Source organism: Cryptomeria japonica, chromosome 3 (assembly GCF_030272615.1).
Source record: "Cryptomeria japonica chromosome 3, Sugi_1.0, whole genome shotgun sequence".
Taxonomy (NCBI): Eukaryota; Viridiplantae; Streptophyta; class Pinopsida; order Cupressales; family Cupressaceae; genus Cryptomeria; species Cryptomeria japonica.
Window position 1 is genome coordinate 239444994 of NC_081407.1, and position 19900 is coordinate 239464893.

Sequence of the window (19900 nt, forward strand, 5' to 3'; positions counted from 1 at the left end):
GACCTTTGTGGAGCTTCCACCCAACTCCTTCCTCTTTCGAGACCCAACACTTTTTGGATTTCGAGCATCACCGGCGGATGTACAAGGATTGACGGACAGAGTATCATCTACTCCCATTAATTCATAAGTCAAAGTCACACCTTTGGCCTTCAACTGTTTTGTCTTTTCAGACGCCCACCACCTTGAGTACTCAACCACCGACCTCATGAGGTCTGCTAGATCTGATTTCTCTCCCTCTGTCCAATCTATTAAGACTAAGGGTTCATTCTTCATCTTTTCAAAGCCCGGCTGCTGAAGTTCTAGGCTTTCTTCTACCTGATCGGCAACTCTGAATACTTTCGTTGCTCTCACCATATTCAAAGGAATTCTTGACCAGAATATCTTCCTGATCTCGAAACTATCGGCTGCATTAGCCCAGTAGTCTTCTAGATCCAGTCTGTGCTCAAACGTTGTCCCTTTGATCTTCTTTATCCTATGGAATGGATCAAAATCTTTTCTTGCCTTGTATTGATAGAAGGGATACCAGGCCAACTCCTTCTCTGCGGTTGCAACAGCTTGTGATGATGGACATGTTTCCAGCCCATTACCAATTGTGAGTGAGGACGTTCCTGCCTTCTTCTGCTTATCCCTTTGAATCACTATATACTCCTCCAATTGTCTCACAACCTCAAGCAACACCACTCAGTTGGTAGGGTAAGCCAAAAGCTTGTATGGAGGCCCGGAGAATCCTTGAATTCGGAGGTAAGTGAACTTTGGATATTGGATGTACCAACACCCGAACCGACCGATGAAGTCCATAGACTCTTGAGAGAGCCTCTGGTGCAAGCCACCTTGAAGTGTCCGGGTAATGTGCATCAGGAAGGTATCATTCACCCTTTTGAAATGGAACTTCTCCTCCATGTGGAGCTGGGGATAGCAATCATATACTGGAAATTGGTTCTCCTTGTTCCCAACTTCTCCTCTACAAGTGAGACCTTTGTACCTGTAGGTCCTGGCCAAAGAATAAAACAAGTAAGAACTCATGAAGAAAGTCCTATTCATCTCCAAGTTCCTTAGCTGGCTGTCCAGGTTGTCGCTGATCATCCGGGCCCAGTCTATCATTTTTACTCCATTGATTATTTCATTAATGGAATAATACATCCAGGGTTCGAATGGAGCTCCCTGAGGATTCCCTATTATTCTATTGAGCAGGGCAATCATGTCCCCAATGTCCTCCTTGAAGTATGCTTGCACTAGGCTCTTTCTCTAGAGTTTGGAGGCGCCCTTCCTTGGCTTGTCTAGCCAAGAGTGGTTGACTATGGCATCATATTCCTCCAGGTGTTCCTAGTACAGACTATCAGCTTCGTCCTTTGTCATATACACTATGTTGTGGTACTCTGGAATCCTGAAGGCCTCTCTGATGGCCTCATCGCTGACATTCGCCAACACTCTTCCATCAGGTGCAACAATGTCCTTACTGATGGGGTTGTAGTGTTTGGCACATTCGACTACTAGTTCATTGCACTGCATGGTGGGGAGGAAGCCAGCAGCACGCACGATACCACTCTTCATCATCTTTCGTGCAATAGTGGTAGGCACAAGGTTGTCCAGACCAAACATTCGCTTCTTAAATTCCCTCAAATTGATGTGTCCGAAGTTGGTGTCACTAATGTTCTTCCACTTTGAAGTCATCCTCGACTCTGGAGGAGCATCTCTGTCTACCTGGAATTTCATAATGTCTAGGGCCTGCAGGCAAACAATGAAATTTTAAAGTTAGAAAATGATTTGCAAAGTTTTGAAAATAACGGGGCTGCGAAATGGCTAAGTGTTGGAAAATTTTCCATTTTTTATTCTCATACTTAGCCATAAAAATCGAATTTTCACCTTAAAACCCTCAGTCTTAAGGCTGGTTGTGGTTACCACCAAGTGTCAAAACTTTCAAAAAATTTCATACTTGGCCAAAAAAAAATGATTTTCTTCCTCCAAAATTTTCGAAAAAATCATTTATTAAATTCTGGAAAATATTCAGAAAATTCACAATTTTAATTTCACCTCTGACTTGGATAGAAGTAAGGCTAGAATTTTCTCCAAAATATTCAGAAAATTCAGAAAAGTTTGGATGATTCTTCCTTGTACTAGTTGCCTTTCTCCAGAAATCTGTAAACCTTCTGCCAAAAAATATTAACCCACTTATATCTAGAATTTTCTCCAGATGATCTTCAAAATGACATACTTTACCAAGCTCTCCTTAGTAACTTTGAACTTCTTGGTGTAATAATGAAGTTGATAATGAAGTATTTGTAGACAAGGTTAAATCTTCAAGTAAAACCCCTAAAATCATCCAACTCATACTTCTAATTTTTTTAAAAACTTTCCATTTTGATTTAAGTTTGAAGATATTCATCAATTCTCCAATATTCCCAAAAAAACTTTCCATTTTGAATTAATATCTCAATAATTTTCCAATATTCCTTCAATATTCTCTTTTTCCAAAAAAAACTTTCCATTTTGGATTTATTATGAGGATTTTTAGATATTTTCTTCATTTTGGATTTAATTTTGAAATCCCAGTGGATTTTGGTGACATCACTGGCATCTTATTGATTTTGTTTGACTTTCCAAGGTATGGCGGACTTTGGAGACCTCTCCTCATGGCTCTCTTCAGGGCGAAATTTTGGCTAAGGCATGGCGGACTTTAGCCTTTGCTCCTTCATGGCCTCATAACCTTTGGCGGACTTTGGTGTGTTGGTCTTCATGGCCTCCCAAGCTTGGTGGACTTTGGTGGTGTCTCTTCATGGCTTAGGCATATGGCGGACTTTAGACTTGGCTCCTACATGGTGAAATTTTGGCTAAGGCATGGGGTGGACTTTGAAGGGCTTTCTACCTTGGGCGGACTTTGGAGACACTTCCTAGGGCGGACTTTAGGCAAGGCTCCCCTCATGGCTCTCTAACCTTAGCGGACTTTAGACTTGGCTCCTCCACCTTGGGCGGACTTCTAGCACCTCTCCTCATGGCTCTCTAACCTTGGGCAGACTTTGGAGAGTGCTCCCACATGGCCTCCCAACCTTGGTGGACTTTGGAGAGTGCTCCCACATGGCCTCCAAATGCATGGCGGACTTTGGATAGTGCTCCCACATAGCTCTCTTACCTTGGGCGGACTTTGGTGGTGCCTCCTACATGACCTCCAAGACAGTGGCAGACTTTGGTGAGTGCTCCCACATGGCTCTCTCACCTTGGACGAACTTTGGAGAGTGCTCCCACATAACCTCCAAATGCATACATGGTGGACTTTGACACATCCCCTCATGGGCGGACTTTAGAGCGTTGGCCATCATGGCCTCTTCAACACATGGCGGACTTCTGGATAGCCTCATTTGTACCTGCAAAAACCCTTCGTTAGCCAGACTTAGAAGATTTTTTAGAAAATTTTCAAAATTTCACAGCTTAATCAAATTTAACTGGATTAACTTGAAATTTGAAATCCATGCTTAGGTGGATCGTCTGAAGCAGCAAAAAGCCTAAAATCTAGGGATTTAGCTTTTTTAGGTCAAACTTGGAATTTTCGAGTTCCGGTCGAAGCTAGTCAGTGGTGCAAGTGTAAACCCTAGGTTTGCATCCCGAAAAAGCAAAAAGCCTAAAATCTAGGGATTTAGCTTTTTTAGGTCAAAACTTGGAGTTTTTGAGTTCCGGTCGAAGCTAGTCAGTGGTGCAAGTGTAAACCCTAGGTTTGCATCCCGAAAAAGCAAAAAGCAGACATCCCTAAAAAATAGGAAAAACTTTCTAAAAATAGCCATACCGGGGATCGGGCTGAAAATGCCAAAAACAAAACTTCCTAAAAAATAGGAAAAAGCAAACTTTCTAAAAATAGAAAGTTGTCCAAATTCCTCCAAATCGATTGCGATCTTCATCCTTTGGCCTTTCTAAACACTTTGGTGGTGTTCACACTTCGGAATCACATAACTTGCAAAAACTAACTTTCAATCGTCAGGGCCTGAAATGCTTTGAACTAGACAAGGCTTGGTGAAACTGCAGCAAAAGGTCACGGGACACTAACAAAACCCTAGAAAGCAGGAAAATCAGAGGGTCCCCATTTGCAATGGGGCGATGTGTGAAAAAGGTCACAACAGGAGCCCACTCGTAGACTGTTTCCAAGTGCCCTAGCACAATTAATTCCACCATCTTCCATAGGGTTCGAGAAGAAGTGAGGGCGAACCCTAGATTTAATTACTTATTAATTGCATTATATATACTTCTAATCTCAATAACCTAATTTAAGACAAAATGATGTTAAATGATGTAACTATTGGGAAACAAGTAGCGTTCTAATAGGGGGCATTACGATTGGTATTAGAGCTTTGATCCTGCCATTCTACAGGGTAAACATGAATCAATGAATCATTCTAGTCAATAATAAGGAATCAATGTATTTGCGTGTATGCTCCGTGTTTGCATATATTCATGTGTATGCTCCATGTTTGGTTCATGCCTGATATGTTTCCAACATGTTTATTCCATGTGTGTTTCCAAAGCCATTTCATATTGGAAGTCATTTTGAACACACCATGATCATTGATTGAGGACAAGCAATCTTGGGTGTGGCGGACTGTAATATCCCCAATTTGAAATAGAATTTAATAATAAATACTAATAATAAAATTAAAATACTAAAAATTAAATTAAAATATAAAAGAATATAATTAAATATAATCAAAATTTAATTAAGATAATGAATGGTCAAAAGAAATGAAATGAAAAGTTGTGACTCCCTCAAACATGAGATATAAAAGGGAGAAGAGAACCTCATTTGAGGGGTGATAATTTGGGGAATCAGAAGTGCAGATCTGATTGTGAAAAGTTGTGTCCCTTTCAAAGGGCAGAAATAATGAAGAGTTGCACTCTTTCAAAGGGTGCTAATGGTGAAAGGGTGTGTCTCTTGCCAAAGGGCATACATGATGAAGAGGTGTGACCCCTCCCTCAAATTGAGAGATATAAAGGAAAGGAATCAGATCAGAAGAATAATACCAGGAAAACTACACGCATCAAGAGGGGGATCGATCATTACTGCTGCAGCAACAATTGGTATGATGTATCTCACTTATTGTCAAATAACTATTGCAAATTATACGATGTGGAATTTTATAAATAAAGTGAACAAATATCTATAATCTGAGACACCATATTAATAAATGTATATCAGGTTAATACTTAATTCCTTGTGCATTTGTAATACTTGGAAAGCTAATAAAATAAAAGGTCTAATCCTTGCTTTTCTGCTAATGCCTACGCTGGGATAGGGGGTTTGTGTAGAGAAAGGCAGAGTAATTCGGTCACTAGATGAGTAAATCCCAAGATGGGTAAGGACATATATTTCTGAAGCCTTGAGGGAGAGTCCCGAGATGAGCATAAACATATGTTCCTAAGAAACCTTGAAGGAGCCTGCTCATAGACTGTTTCCAAGCACCCTAGCACAGTAATTCCACCACACCATCCTCCATAGGGTTAGGGAAGAAGTGAGGGTGAACCCTAAATTTAATTAGTTATCTACTGCATTATATATACTTCTAGTCTCAATAACCTAATTTAAGACATAATGATGTTAAATGATGTAATATTGGGAAACAGGTAGCATTCTAATAGGGGACATTACACCAAGTTGGTAAGCCCAAGTTTTAAAAGGGATGTAAAAAATATCAAGAACTTAGGGTTGATGCTAGTCCTCCATACTAATCTTCATGGATTTAATAAAAAGTTATATCCATCAATCCCTCCAATGGCTAATATATTGATATATATTTGTGCTGTTGTCTTCAACATGTGTACGTACAAGAAAGGCAGTCCATAACAAATCTGAGGCTTTGGCTTGGTCTCTTGGAACACACGATGGACACATCTTCCTAATGTATTTAGGGAAGCATTGTCCTTGCAGAAAGAGCATGCCATGGATGGATGACAGTGAATGCAAACAAAGAACTTCACTTTGTATGTTAATCAGTCTTCCATGTACTCGGTTTTTACAGAAAAATTCATTACTTCCTGAAATAGACTTTATGACAAAAGCTTAATTTAAATGAGTACTATCATAATATGGATAAAAATAAAAAGTCAAGGAAAGGTATGAAAGCAACATGATAGTGTATCATATGAATCTAATCAAAATACAGTACATGATTTGTCTTTACAGACAAAGCAAAACCAATAACTTAGTGTCAATGACATGACCTATTAATTTTTAAATAACCTGTAACTCTTATTGGCATTTTTCGCTCAATAGCATACTGATTTTTATTTTTTTTTCCCAATCCTGAACATACATTACATGAATGCTGTTGATTATAAATTTATAAAGAAAAAATGCGTCTAGAACCAATATTTAGAGCAAATGCATGCACATCAAATAAAATATCTTTGGATTTCCATATAACAAATAATACTCTATAAACAAGAATAAGAAGCCTTGTTTATTTATGTCTACATATTCCGCAATTTCCACTACAGGTGAGGAAATGAACAATTAAAACATATATTGAAACATGGGAATAAAACAGATGGACATAACCTGCCTTCATATATCTTCCAGCTTGTCTCATAAGCCAAACAGGAGGCCTCTGCACTGTTTCTCCCCGAACAGCACGAAGGAGGAGTGGTTCAACAGTGCTGCTAGGGTTTGCTTCTGCAAGAGACTCTGCATGACGCCAGAAAGAGCATAACATGAGGAACAACAGAAAAGTAAATTAAGCTGACCCAAACGACTTTGATAAATAATGCAAAGCACAAAAATTATTACAATGTTGCAAAACCCACAGTTAAGAACAGCATTCAATTATCTTGCATTTATCATTTATAATTCTTTCTAAACTGTTTAATGTGGTGGGAAAGGGACCCTTATCCCTTATCCAAAAGAAAAACTCTTTGTAAACTGGAATATCCTTCGTAAAGAAAACATGAAATAAACATAAGACAAGCCCAACGGCATGCACACAATTAACCATCGGAAGCTTGACATAAAATAAGGAGAGATTCTAATAGATAATCCTAACAGAAGCAGGTCTAAAAATAGCAGCTAAGAAAAGAAGCGTAACTAGAAGTGGATATTTGAGATCTATCTCAAAAGGAAAATCTTTGTGAAATTTTCAAGGTACTATTAGAATAAAAATTCCTTATATTATTGTTAATGGTCAATATTGTATTTAATGTGTCTACAGTAATTTGTTAGGTAGATAGAAGTAGGTATCATAATTAATATCTACAATCATTTGTAACTTCTATAAATGTAATCTTTCCTTCAGTTAATGAAGTTTTTTACCAGTTCATTATCTGAACATGGTATCAGAGCTAGGGCACGGCTAGGGTTTTTACGCGATTTTCGCATTTGTGTGCCGCGTGTTTTTTTCGCGCCCGTCTTCTGCACTTTATAACCCGACTTTATCTGTGTTTTTTCTGCGATTTTCGTGCTCTAAAAACTCGCAATTTTTGCTCCCTGTCTGCAAAATCCACGCGATTTTTTTTCGGCGTTTTTAAGACCCGCGACGATGTGCAACTTCAGCATTTTTCGCATGACCTGTAGCCCGCAACTCATGCCCGCGATTTTTTTTCCTACAAAACCACGTTTTTGCGACCTGTTTTTTCTGGAAATCGCGATTTTTTGTGGCACTGCGATTTTTTTTGTGGTTTATTCTGCCCGCACGACCTGTGACTGCATTTGTTTTGGCGACCTAAGGTTTTCAAAAAACCCTCAATCTTTTTTCGGTGCCTACTAGTTTTATTTTCTAAGTCTGCAGATTTTTTGGCAGCTAGGATTTAGCCAACTAGGGTTTTATCAAAACCCTCAATTTTTTCAGTCAGATTAAATTTTAAACCACAAATTCCTTGTGGGTTTTTCGAGAGCTCATCTGGGTCTGAAAAAAAATTTGCCTAGGGTTTCTACACATTCGCCTAGGGTTTTGACCCTCTGTTTCAAGACGGAATTTTATTCTAATTGCAGATTCTTGGTGGGTTTTTTGAAACCTCAACTAGGTTGTTGTCGATTTTTTGGGGGTCTTCTGAAAATTTTTGCCTCGAAAACCATGTCAAGGTTTTAGGTTCCGCCTTTGAATGCAACTTGCAAAATTTGTTTCTAAAAACCCTCTAGTTTTCGTGCATTCGTGCCTTCACCAATTCGACCTTGGGCTACGTGATGGCATCGCTGACGAAAGTTATGCTCGAAAGCAACCAGAAGTTCAATGGCCGCAACTACAACACCTGGAAGCAGCGTATGTTGACCATTTTTGAGTAGCAATGTCTTGATGCAGTTGTTCTAGGCACGTCTCAATGTCCAGACACTCTGGAAAAGATCAGGACAAATGGGATGAGCGCAACCGGGAAGTCATCATGCTCATCAGACTCTCTGTTGCCGATGAGCAGCTAACTCAGGTACTGTCCGGCAAAACTGTGAAGGAAATATGGGATCATTTGAAGAGTCTTCATGAAACCTCTCACAAGAGTAGAGCGTTCTTTCTTGAGAATATGCTCTTCACGATCATGATGGATGAGAAAACATCTCTTCATGAGCATTTGACAAAGATCAAGGATATTCGCAACCAGTTGGAAGCTATTGGTCGAAAAATGGAGGAAGAAGATATGGTGGTCATTACTCTGAAGAGTCTCCCACGCTCGTATGAGCATTTCATCGAAACACTCAATATCACTTCCACTGACGGTGATTTGAAGTTTTCCGATCTTTGTAACAAGCTTTTACAGCAAGATCGGTGACGACAGCAGTTTGGAAGCAGTACCAGTTCTCCCTCCACCGAGCAAGCGTTCTCTGCCAAATCTTCTACTAAGAACAAAGGGAAGGCTCAATCTTCTTAGTCGAAAGGCTTTGGTTCTTCTCAAGACAGCAAGAAGAAGAACGTTCAGTGCAATTATTGTCACAAGTTTGGTCACATGAAGGCCGAGTGTCGAATTCGATTGGCTTTTGCACAAAAGAAGCAGGGAGGGTCTCAACAGAAAGCAAATGTCGCCGAACACTCTGAGCAGAAAGAATCTACTTTCTATGCTTTTATGGCCAAGAGAACAACAGATCCAGTACACTCTTCTGCCTAGTATATTGATTTAGGAGCTTCACGGCATTTTACTCATCGTCGGGATTGGTTCTCGAAATTTGAACCATTTTCGGATTCAGTAATCTTCGGAGGAGGAGAATAGTACACAGTTGTTGGTAAGGGCACTATCCAGATTCACTCAGGAGGTAGAAATTTAATTTTTCTTGATGTCTACTATGTTCCAGGCATGGAACATAATCTCCTCTCCGTCAAATCATGAGGCATTCTCCTCAATTAGATGTTATCTTCAATTCGTCCATCTGGAGCATTGTTGATAGGGAGACTCATACTACAATCACTATGGGACTTGAAGATCATGGTTTGTATAGACTTGTTGATTGTGGTGATTCTCAGGAGCACACTTTGGTTGCTCGGAGTACATCCATCAGAACACTTTGGCATCAGCACTATGGGCACTTAAACGTGCACTATCTCTCTCAGTTATATCGGGAGGTTTTGGTTGCTGGTCTACTTGAGATCCAACCTCAAAATCATGGAGTTTGTGCAACCTATCAAGCTGGGAAGTAGCATCAAACACCATTCTCGGATGGTGATTCTTGGCAAGCCTCCAAGGTCCTTCAATTGGTTCACGCTGATGTATGTGGGCCAATGAACACTCCATCTATTACTGGTTGCAGGTACTTCTTGTTATTTGTTGATGATTTCAGTCGTTAAATGTGGGTGTATTTTCTGAAAAATAAATCAGATGTGTTTAGTACATTTCAGCAGTTTAAGGCCTTAGTTGAGAAAGAATTCGGTTCTCAGATTGCCACTCAAAGGTTAGATAATGGGGGGGAGTTTTTGTTCCAATGACTTCTCTTGATTTTGTGCTACACATGGCCTTATGCACCAACTCACCACACCATACACCCCTCAGCAGAATGGTGTTGTTGAATGTAGGAATCGCACCATTACTAAAATGGCTCGTTCTATGATAGAGCATCGAAATGTTCCTAAAAAATATTGGGCTGAAGTAGTTTACACTGCAGTCTACCTTCTTAATCGGTCACCTACACATGTCGTTAAGAAGATGACTCCTGAAGAAGCCTGGTCAGGACGCAAGCCTAAAGTGGGCCATTTGAAAGTCTTCGGTTCTACCACTCATGTATGGATTCCAAACGCCAAACATGCTAAGCTGGATTCCAAGAGCCAAACACTTATGTTACTGGTTACAGTGACAACCACGAGGCCTACAGGTTGATTGATGTAGAAACAAAACGTCTCATTTTCAATCGTGATGTTGTGGTTGATGAGACTACTGGTCCATTTATGCCTTCTACTACTTCTAGTCTTGCGACTCAATCTATGAAGAATCCTGATGTTGGTGTTCGTCTTCCTCTTAATTCCCATGATTGGAGAGCTTCAGAGCAATCTGACTCTCAAGATGAGGAATCTACTGATCCAACACCACCTAATTTTCCACAGGATTTGCATCCAGATGACTTTGTTCCAAAAACTCCACGAGATGTTTTTCCTCCAATGCCAGATGTTGGTACTTCTACCCTCACGCCTAAGTGGTGGGCCAAGACTATCGGAGATCTTCATGATGATGAGCTTATTGAGGGCAAATCCGCTCGCAGAAAGAGAAAGCAACAGAATACAGTCAACTTTGCACTTATGGCCAACATTCACAGCATCCATGAGCCCCAGACATATTTTGAGGCTAAAGGCATTCCTGAGTGGGAAAAGGCTATGGAGACCGAATACCATAGTCTTCTGAAAAATAACACTTGGGTTCTTTCTGATTTGCCTCCTGGGAAGAAACCTATCAGCTGTAAATGGGTTTACAAAGTCAAGTATCATGCAGATGGTACTTTAAATAAGTACAAGGCCAGATTGGTTGCTCGGGGCTTCACACAGCGGGAGGGCATTGACTACGAGGAGACTTTTTCTCTTATTGCCAAGATGAGTACCATTCATCTTCTTCTCGCCATTGCAGCTCAGTTTGGATGGAAACTTCACCAAATGGATGTTAAGAGTGCATTCCTCAATGGTGAGTTGCACAAAGAACTTTATATGACTCAACCTCCCGGCTTCAAGGTTCCTAGTAAGGAACATCAGGTTTGCGGATTGGTAAAAGCCCTCTATGGCCTGAAGCAAGCCCCTCGGGCTTGGTACTTCAAGATTGATCAATATTTGGTTGAACATGGTTTTCAACGCAGTCCCTCTGACACTAATCTATACGTCAAACTTTTCGGTGATGGTATCCTTTTTCTTGTTGTCTACGTAGATGACTTGATCATTACTGGAAATTCAACACATTTGATTGCCGCAATCAAATAGGACTTGTGCCAAGCTTTTGACATGACAGATTTGGGACTTCTCCATTATTGCTCAAGTGTCGAAGTGTGGCAAACTAATGACAATATCTTTATTTCACAGTCCAAGTATGCCCGCAGTTTGTTGGATAAGTTTCGAATGCAGGATTGTAAACCTGCTTCCACACCTATGGAGAAAGGGCTGAAGTTATCAGCCAAGTCTGATTCATCTGCAATAGATGAAACAAAATTCAGACAGCTAGTAGGCAGCCTCATCTATCTCACTGCCAATAGACCTGACATCGGTTTCGCTGTTAGCTACATCTCTCGCTTCATGACAGCTCCAAAAGCTAATCATTGGATTGCAGCGAAGCGAGTGTTACGATATGTGAAAGGCACTTCAGACTATGGCATTTTGTATACTAGGTGCAACGATCCAAAGCTGATTGGTTATACTGACTCAGATTGGGCAGCATCGGTGGATGACAAAAAATCCACTTCTAGGTACTTATTCAGTTTGGGTACTGGTGTCGTCACTTTGAGCAGCAAGAAGCAACAGGCCGTGGCTCTTTCCTCGACCAAAACCGAATACAGGGGAACAATCTGATGGTATGATGAAAGAATAAGGATCCAGTCAACTACTAAGAGGGGGGGTGAATCAGTAGATAGAAAAACTGATATAAACTTTCACCTTACTCAGAAACAACCTCTCAAAGTAAACTTTGAACTGACAAGTTAAATCACTAAATTATAAATGCAATATCATTGTCTAGAATAAACTGTCAAGTTAAACCGGTTGACTGTTACCACAGATTAACAGTAAACAACTTGAAATTCACAAACATCCAAATACTTTTACTTGACACAAGTAAAACCCTATTTCAAATTGTTGTCGGTTAACATAACTTATCAAAGTGGATTAAGTAGTTAAGCAATTCAACCATATAAACATAACCACAAAAACATTCACCACTTGACACAATATTTTTGATGCGGAAACCCAAATGGGAAAAACCACGGTGAGATGAGACTCACAAGATAACTATCTGAACTCTTCTAAAGTTCACCCTGTTAGGAACAGATCCTGTTAGGGACCACCCAGTTAAGGGATTGACTATAATGCCTTGGTAGAAGCAATACCCTGTGAGGAGTAACCTTGGTAAAGGATTTAAAATCCAAGCTAATGGATCACTTGGTTAGAGGATTTGAATAGTGAAGCTTGTTAGAGCTTACCCGGTTTGGGGATTTTCTGTTGTAATTGTTAGAAAACAATAGGAGTTTGCTAATCTATTAGAATAGCACTACACTTGCTTGTTCAAATCCTTTTCATGCTCTTATCTTCTTTTACACAAACTGCAGATACATCATCCGGTTTGGCAACCACACACTCAATTACAACTTTGCCAACTCACTAAACAAAACAACTCATTGACCTTATAAAAAAATCAATTAGGTCAGTAACACAACAAAAACCTAATTCTCACATAGAGATTACAAACAAGTCAGTTCATGTATGACCGTTGGATTACATAACAATCTCTGCACATCATTCAAGAAAGCCTCGACCACTCCTTGATCACCGCTTCATTGAGCTCAGTAACTCATCACACGCTTTGCATTACATGCAATATACTTGCTCATTCCCAAGATAAAAACATTAACTCAACGCGCCAAAAACACTTTGAAACTCTCCTCATACAATATGCATACATGTCATAATCATTACCGCTCATCATTAGATCATAAACCAATATAACCAATTCACCAAACTTAATCGGTTAGGGTTTATCAACCCAACAGGTAGGGTTTACCAGTTCAACTCTCCAATACTTAGCAATACTGGTTCACTCCACAAACTTACCTACCGGTTACAGTTCCCTTCACTAGCTCTTCCTACCGGTTACAAAACAACATTATAACAATATCATTACCGGTTAATTGACATCAATGACAGCATAACAAATCATTAATGCAATCTTCATGCAAATGCCAACAATCTCCCCCTTTGGCATTGAAGGCAATACAAATATCAATACCATTAATTGTTGTGATTGTGAATAGGAATCTTGGTTTACATTTTACCATGTACTCTCCTTGTCTTCAGCTGGTAGCTGGCAATAGAGCAATCATACAATTCTTCATCTCCAAAAATCACATATTTCTTCTCCCCCTTTGACAACAATGCAAATTGAAAGTAAAACATGCAATGTCAAACTGATCAACATCAACAACCTGCAACTTGTTGCTCCCCCTGTGGAATAACTCCACTTCTACACCAATCCTGTTGTAAAATTCTGAAAGTAGCTCCGAGACTGATGTAATCTACATCATGCTCAATTCACCTCATGAAGGGGTACAACCCCTAGCTGACTTCTAAGATACTCAAAAGTAATCTTAGGCAGAGGTTTAGTAAAGATATCTGCAAGCTGCTCCTTGGTAGAAACATGCTCCAAGATCACATCTTTACTCTGAACTTTTTCCCTCAAGAAATGATACTTCAAGTCAATATGCTTGGTTCGTGTGTGCAAAATGGGGTTCTTGAAAATATTTATGGCACTGGTATTGTCACATAAAATCTTTACAGGTTCTGTAAACTTCATCTTGAAACCTTCCAAAATGTGCCTCATCCAGATAGCCTGGGTACAATTCATATAAGCAGCAACATACTCAGCTTCAGCAGTAGACTGTGATATACAACTCTGCTTCTTGCTACTCCATGAAACAAGTCTTCCTCCCAGAAAGAATGCTCCACCAGTTGTGCTTTTCCTATCATCAACATTACATGCCCAATCTTCATATTTATACACCTTCAAGTCAAAGTTTCCTTCATATGGATACCATAATCCATAGTCAACAGTGCCTTTCAAATATCTGAATATCCTCTTGGTTGCTATCAAATGTGTTTCCTTAGGATTCTTCTGAAATCTAGCAACTAGACCAACTGCATGAGCTATATCTGGTCTACTGTGAACAACATAGTGCAATTTTCCAATCATTGACCTGTACTCTTTTTCATCAACAGATGTGGCATTATCTTCCTTAGACAACTTACAACCTATAACCATTGGTGTCCCAATTGGTTTGCAGTCACTCATACCAAATGTCTTTAATACCTCTTCCACATACGTAGATTGTGTAATGAAAATACCACTCTTCATTTGCTGTATTTGCAAACCTATAAAAAAAATTATCTCTCCCACTAGAGACATTTCAAACTCACTTTTCATTTCATTTGCAAAGTCATTGCTCATGTCATCATTCCTCCAAATATGATATCATCCACAAACACTTCACTAACCAGTATCTTATCTCCTTCAGATTTGAGATATATGTTGTTGTCTTCACTGGTTCTCTAAAAACCTATCTTCATCAAGTGTGAATGAAGCCTTGCATACCATGCTCTCGGTGCTTGCTTTAATCCATATAGTGCCTTGTGCAACTTACATACCATGTCTTTTTTATCAGTTAAAGCATAACCATCTGGCTGCTCAATGTATACTTCTTCCAATATTCCATTCAAAAATGCAGACTTCACATCCATCTGATATACTTTGAATCCCTGAATCCCTTATGAGTTGCAAATGCCAGTAAACTTCTAACACCTTCCAGTCTAGCAACTGGTGCAAAAGTCTCACCATAATCTTCTCCTTCTTGTGCATAACCTTTGCAAACCAATCTAGCTTTGTTTCGGACTACTACACCATCTTCATTCAGCTTGTTCCTGAAAACCCACTTACTACCTGTTGACGTGTATTTTGCACACAATCATACACAGAATAAAATACCCAAAAGCATCTTATCCTCTCTTGAATAAAGTCTCTAACTGCTGAAGATATCGCAAGAAGGATCAGTTAGGGTGACTCCAATGTTCTTGTTAGTAGGGTCTCTACGTGTGGATAAGCACCAGTGGTCGTTGTGATTGCTGTGTCATCAAGGGGCCTTACGTCGCCGAAGATTTTTCTAAACTAAACAAGCTTTTCAAAAAAAATATCAAAAGGATAGGGTTTGCAAGAGGTCTAATCTAGTCTAACCCTAAGAATGACTTGATGTGGACAAGGCTTGGTGAGATTCTACCAACTCCAATATTGCCATAAATTAACAACTCAATTGAAATTGATGCGATCTTCTAAGGTAACAAATGATTTTTCAATATGTCAAAGATCAAGGACATTACCACGAAGGTACATATCCAAGATACAACAACGATTGAAGGTTTAAGCAATTCAAGTATTCTCCAATCGACCACACAAGGCGTTCCTACAATCAGCAAGAAGCTAGTGGTTTGGAAAGCGAATCCTACCAAAGGTCAAATCCAACACTTTGTCCTTCGAATTAACACACTACTTTGATTGAGAATGATTCAAGAAAATTGAACAACCATGAAGATAACCAAGAGAATTGCAACAAAATACCATAACTTCAATACTTTATTGATCTCAAAGCCATCATGTACAACAATTGTTTGAATTCCTTTCTCAAAGCTCAATCTAGCTACAAAAGTAAATTGCTTCTAAACTTTAATCTCTCTCTAATACATCAATAATCTAATCTTCTAATTTTTCTAGTTACAAAAATGAAAGAAATGAGGGTATAAATAGCATCCTCAATTACAATGAACGGTCCAGATCAAAAAGCAGATCAACGGTCAAGATTATGACACCTAAACCCTAATTAGGGTTTTATTACAAAAGTTCCCCTTTTATTGCACAACATTAAATGCATAGCCAATTATTAAATTTGGCATGAAAATCTAGGAGACATAAACCAATGACAATTAAGGTGCCATGTCATCTATAATAACCTCTCATCCAGAATCTTATTCCCTTTCCAATGCTCCTTTTTAGCATATGCAATGAATCTAGACACGATTCCTTCGATCTCAGCAATGGGAATCTCGGGAAGATTCTTCATTCTCTCTTCCAAGTGGATGACCTGATCAAATGCCTGGAGAAGAGCAGTGTCCCATTCAGGTTCAAGTTCCTTAGTCTTTTCAATTAGCAGCATGGTAGCAAACATCTGGTCCCGTTGCTCATCTGTGATAACATTTGCATCCTTGCAAAAGATAACCTTGATTCTATCCTCCAATTCCTGCAAATCCACATCTGTCTCAATCTCGATCCTCCTGCCAAGAATGGTACGTAGTACCTCAAATACTCTATCCTGGATCGGGTGGATAACCTCCTCAACATGGCTACATCTAGTACTGATGTCCTCGAAGAGAACTTCCTTCATCTGGAGTAAGGTTGACCACTGAAGTAAACTGTGAGGTCCTCCATCCATGATCTTTTCCTGCGCTAAGACCTTCCTCGATGTTTCTCTGATTACTTGCAAGACAGGAATGATAACCTCTTTGGTATGAGCAAAAGCAGCTACTATTATCATCAAGTTGTGGATAGTCTCAAGAACCTGGATAGCCCTATGAATAGTCTTCATCATCCTTGTTGCAAAATCTACGGCAACTGTATGAGATTTGTCCATCCAAGTGCTCATATGCTGGACCAAACTCCTGAATCTCTCTGCCTCACTAATTGATTGAGATGGCTGAAATATGTTCTCCATGCACCAACTTCTCTCTCAAGCTTCCTATTCTTCTCCATTTCTTCCCCAAGCTTGTCTTTCAATGCCTCAAATGAATCGGTGGCATCATCCATTGTCTGTTCGGCTGTGGATGGACCTAGCTCAAATGTCTCTATATCATATTCCTCTGCTAGGATCTCACCTTCATACTTGTCCACTGCCGGTGTAGCTATCTGCAACTTTCTGGATCCAGTCTCATCTCTAATCATCTTGGACATCTTGGTAGCCTTCCTCTTCTCTGTCACTTCCTGGGAATGTCCGACAAGGCTCTCCAAATCAATTACATTGTCTTCGTCCTCGATCACAATTACCTTCGTTAACCTTTCCTTCAACCAATCTGGGATGGCGGATCTTGTCTCTTTAACCTGTATTTCTTTGAGCAATTATTCCTCTCTGGGAGGAGATGTTACTTCATTATCTTCCCTATCTTCATGCAAGTCATTGTCTTGAAGAGATCCACCTGGTGCCTGTCCTTCTTTATCATTCTGTACCATTGACTCCATAGACTCCTCCACTTCAAGTGTCCTCTTCTCTTGTCGAGAAGATGTGCCGGATGAACGATCTCGGTTGGCCTCTTGCTTCTTCTTGGAAGATTCTCTCTTCTCAGGTCTTTCTTTCCTCTTTGAGCCTCTTGGATGGAGATTGCCTTCACTTGCACTTCGAAGGTTGCCCTCATTTGTATTTCTGGGATTAGGATTGCCCTCGCTTACACTGGCTCCACCCTTAGCTGGTCTTTCCTCCAAGGTGAAAGTCATAGCTATGCCTTGCTCTCTCAACTTCTGATGCTGCACATCAACCCATCTGCGAGTACAAGACAAGACTGGGACCATCAAAGCATCTAGATCCACAACCTCGGGCTCACTCCAATCTAACCTCACCGTTTTGCTATCTCGATCATAGGATGATTGGAGATGTTTGCCACCGTCCTAAGCTTGGTCGGCCACTCTGTAAATCTTGCATTTCCTGATGAAATCCAAAGGCAATCTAGAATGCATCTTTCTTTTCACTTCAAGATCGTCTAAGAGATTCATCATAAAATCTTCTATCTGAAACTCATGCTTGAATTTCCTACCGACTGTCTCCTCTATATATCCATGTGGATCAAAGCTTTCTCTCAAAGCAAAGAATGAAAAAGAATACAAAGCTAACTCCTTCTCTGCGTCATCCATGGCTAAAGCATTAGGACATACCTCAACTGAATTGCCTAAGATGATGGGTACAGGAACTCCATTTCCATGTCTGGTCTGAATGCCTTCGCATAAGCTGCCAACTGTCTTGTTACCTCAAGTAACACTATTCTATCTGTCGGATATCTCGGCAACATGTATGGAGGTGAAGGACATCCATGGACTCTGATATAAGTAAATTTCGGAAATTGGATAAACCAAGCACCGTACCTCTTTACTAGTTCTTGTGCATCCTGAGATAATCTATTGTGAATCCCACCTTGCAATGTCCTTGTGATGTTCATCGTGAAGGTATCATTAACTAACTTGTAGTTGCTTCCTGGCTGATGATGCAAGTGAACATAGGAATCACAAACTCTGACCTCGCCGGGTCCTCTTCCAATCACTCCTCTGTGAGGTAGTCCTGCGTACTCAAAGCTCCTGATCAAGGCATATATGACGTATGAACTCATGTGGAAGGATTTGGTAGCCTTCAATCTCCTTAACTGTACATCCAAGTAATGGCTAATCATCCTAGCCCAATGAATTGTTCCTTTACCCTGAACTATCACCTGGATGAAGTAGAACATCCACTTCTCAAAATAGAAGGCTTGAGGAGCCCCTGTGACTCGGTTGAGCATTGTAATCAAATCTCTGTACTCCTCCTGGAAATCGATCCTATGTGGTGTGTTTGGTATCTTGCTCAGGCGAGGACGACTCTTAAGTAGCCAATTCTTGTTGATGATGCTTAGGCAAGCATCTGGGTCATCTTCGTACATAGACCTGGCTCCTTCTATGCTTTTGTAACTCATATCTCTGTGCTCTGGAAGATGGAAAGCCTCACTTATAGCTTCCTCTGAAAGATAAGCTAAAGTGTTTCCCTCATTGGATACGATCGTTCTGGACTGTGGATCATAATGACGAGCACATTCGATCATCAACTCATGGCACTGTACTGCTGGAGGGAAGCCGGCTGCCTTAATGATGCCACTTTCAATTATCCTCCTGGCGACAGGTGATGGCTTGCCAATGTAAGGGACCTCTCGAAACTTCTTCGTGCTGAAGTTGCCCAAGTTGGTATCTCCAATGTTGCTCCACTTAGACACGATCTTGGTCTCTAGTTCCTTGTTCTTTTGATCTTCCTTCATGAGAGCTGGACGACTGGTGGATGATCCCGCCTTCGGGGTCGCCATTATAACACCTACACCACATTTCATAATAAGAAACTAAATTTTGCAATGTATAACTAGATTAGAGATTAATTTTTTTAGGAAACTTCATGATAAGTCCTTGAGTTATCATTTCCTAAAAAACGAATGAGCTATTGAAATTCAAAATTTCAAAATTCAAAACTTAAGGCTATGACGATCAAAATTCAAAATAAGACAAGGGATCACATCGCCATACCTTACTTGAGAGCTAACTCTAAAATGCAAAACAAGGAAATTCGCCTAGGCAAAAATCAAAATTTGAAGCTCCCAACGTGATTCCCTCAAACGAACGTTCTCCTTAGCACTTCGCCATCTTTGGGGGGTCTTTGACGTGATCTTGGCAAGTTCGCTCAACTCCAACTAAACTCGCACTCCCCTTTGATGATGCCTCGCACCTCCTTTTGATGAAACTCGCACCTTGAACACAATTCGCACTTCTCCTTTAATGATAATTTCGCACCTCCTTGTCCTCTTGATATTTCGCATGCAAAGATTGTTTGAATGATGATTTGAAATGAAATGATTTACCCTTCCTTTATAGGCGCTCACCCCTCCATTACCTCTAGGCTGACTTTGCAAAATAAGGTGATTTAAAAAAAAACAAATTTTAATTTAAAAATTAAGGCCGA

At 40.1% G+C, this 19900-nt stretch overlaps 1 protein-coding gene across 4 annotated transcripts in view; it reads right to left on the reverse strand.

Annotated features, from left to right (window-relative positions):
- LOC131074378 (uroporphyrinogen decarboxylase) overlaps nucleotides 1-19900 on the reverse strand; it is a 138063-nt gene that overhangs the window by 96292 nt on the left and 21871 nt on the right. For all 4 annotated transcript variants that reach the window (XM_058010993.2, XM_058010992.2, XM_058010990.2 and 1 more), the window contains exon 2: nucleotides 6540-6661. In XM_058010993.2, coding sequence (XP_057866976.1) covers nucleotides 6540-6661 — 122 coding nt within the window. The remainder of the gene's footprint in view (nucleotides 1-6539; nucleotides 6662-19900) is intronic.